Source organism: Octopus sinensis, linkage group LG17 (assembly GCF_006345805.1).
Source record: "Octopus sinensis linkage group LG17, ASM634580v1, whole genome shotgun sequence".
Taxonomy (NCBI): Eukaryota; Metazoa; Mollusca; class Cephalopoda; order Octopoda; family Octopodidae; genus Octopus; species Octopus sinensis.
This window is the reverse complement of record NC_043013.1, coordinates 19,123,816-19,126,315: the sequence shown is the minus strand read 5'-3', so window position 1 is coordinate 19,126,315 and position 2,500 is coordinate 19,123,816. Positions and strand designations below refer to the sequence as shown.

Below are 2,500 nucleotides of genomic sequence, written 5' to 3'. Positions count from 1 at the left end.
CCATCTTGTTCAACACCAGCTAAACCCCAGTAGAGCAGATCTCGTGCCAAAGGCTTTGGCATTACAAACTTATTTTCACTCATAGCTTTTCTCTGACTGATTTATTTGTTGTGTTCTTCCTGGTTCTGTATGCAATTTTTTAAACACAGGCCAGCACTGAAACAGTCGTGACCATCTCCGCTTTTCTGACAATTGGATCTCTCTCTCTCTCTCTTTTTCTATCAATCAATCTCGTTATTTACCTTCGTATCTCTCTATTTATCTACTTTCAAAAATATACAATTACATGGATGCATACATACATATATATATATATATATATATATATATATAGTATATATATATAATATATAATATTATAATATATATAGTTTATAGTTATATATATACATCATATATATATATATGTTAATATATATATGTTTTTATATATATAATATACATACATATATATACATACATATATATATACATACATATAGATATATACAAATATATATATATATATATATATATATACATATAATATATACATACATATATATATATACATACACAAATATATATATACATACATGTTTATATACTTATATTTATATATACATACACATTCATACATAGAAGAGAGAAGAAGAAACGAATACGTGACAGAGAGAGAGAGGAAGACGAGAGCTAGAGAGAGAGAGAGAGAGTGAGAGTAAGGGAATGACTGCATGAAAGAGTGATAGTGGGAGATGATAAAGTGAGAAAAGAATTTTTGCGTACAATGAAATCCAAGTTTCTCGATTCTCTATGTCATTGAAAAAAGGAAAAAAACGAGTTCAAAGTATATGAATATCTAACAATAGGCAAATTAGTTGACTGGCTATTATCATAGACTGAATGCAATTAAATACGCTCAAACATGCATACGTATTTACTTACATACCTACCTACCTACATACAAATAGACATACAAGACAGACACACAGATACATATACACATATGTATATATATAATATATAATGAAATTATTGTATACAGTGCTCAGGTGCACCACAACTTGTCAGAAAGTGCGTATAAAGCCTGGAAAGCGAACAATGTATGAGTCAGATACATGCTTGTGTGTGTATGGAGGGGAGAAAATCAGGTGTAGTGTTGGCGAATCTCAGAAAGCATGGAAGTTTTGAAGGATGCACTGCTCCGACAACCAACAATTGATGCCGGCAGTTTGTTCCATGCTTCAGCAACTCTCAACGTGAAAAAATGTTTCCTAAAGTCATGGGAGCTGTGCTGTTTTCTGACTTTGTAAATACGTCCAGGGGTGTTAGATGGGTGGAGTTTGAAAAGGTGCTCAGAGTTATTGTTTGTAAGATGGTTAATAATTTCATGGGTGTCTGCCAAGTCAGCTGCCAGACGTCGGAGTTTCAATGTGTCCATGCCCGGAGAAGTAAGGCGTTCTGAATATGGTAAATGCCTGATGGAGGGTATTCTTTTGGTTGCACGTCGCTGAACGGCTTCAAGACGATTAATATCCTGGGCAAGATAGGGGTTCCAGACCGGTGATGCAAATTCCATGTGAGGTCTTACCATAGCTATATAAAGCCGCAGATAGATAGCCGGAGAGCGGCTCACAAAGGACTTGGTGAGTGATACCAAGACACCCTCAGCCTTCTTGGCAATTTTAGCGATGTGTTTTGTCCAACGCAAATCGCTGTCGACAATAACACCCAGGTCACGTTCACACGAAGACTTTTTGAGATTAGTGTTGTGGAGGGAGTAAGTGGACGCTGGGTTTCTCCTCCCAAAATGCATGGTGGTACATTTGTCCACAGCCAGCTTGAGTTGCCAGTCCATGATCCACTGCTGCATTGTGTCCAGGTCTGCTTGCAATAGAGATCTATAGTGTACAGGATCTGACCTCTTTATTTCGAGGTACAGCTTGATGTCATCTGCATATTTCAGCACTGTGGAATTCTTTAAGTCGAGTTTGTATATATATATGTATATATATATATATATATATATATGATTATGTATATATATGATTATGTATATATATATATATGTAATAGAAATATTAAAATAACTAAGTCTCTCTAAAAGAGAACAGCGGCAGCGTTCCCGGAAAATAATAGTTATCGCCATACTAATATGGCATTCTTATAAAAATAAGAAAAAAGCTGTCCGCTTATTAGCTCCATGAGGCCATCGCCTTAAGTTAGCTATTTGATACACAAACTGTATCCATATAACCTTCGAACAAGGGAGGTCAGTCGCTCCACACTACTTGACCGGCAGCTACAGAGCGTTTCGGGGTATTGCCCCTTTTCAATGCAGCGTAGCCAGCCAGTAGGTGTCGCTACGACAATCTCTGTTCGATGGTTTATTTAACTAGTTTCGGTGGAATACATCCACTTGTATTCGATAATAGAAGAAATATTAAAATAACTAAGTCTCTCTAAAAGAGAACAGCGGCAGCGTTCCCGGAAAATAATAGTTATCGCCATACTAATATGG

The 2,500-nt window shown here is 36.1% G+C and overlaps 1 protein-coding gene across 1 annotated transcript in view; it reads left to right on the top strand.

The window, feature by feature from the left end:
• The window catches only part of LOC115221062 (mucin-4-like), a 118,765-nt gene that overhangs the window by 88,027 nt on the left and 28,238 nt on the right, over positions 1-2,500 (top strand). The window contains exon 29 of the mRNA XM_036510337.1: positions 2,075-2,107. Coding sequence (XP_036366230.1) covers positions 2,075-2,107 — 33 coding nt within the window. The remainder of the gene's footprint in view (positions 1-2,074; positions 2,108-2,500) is intronic.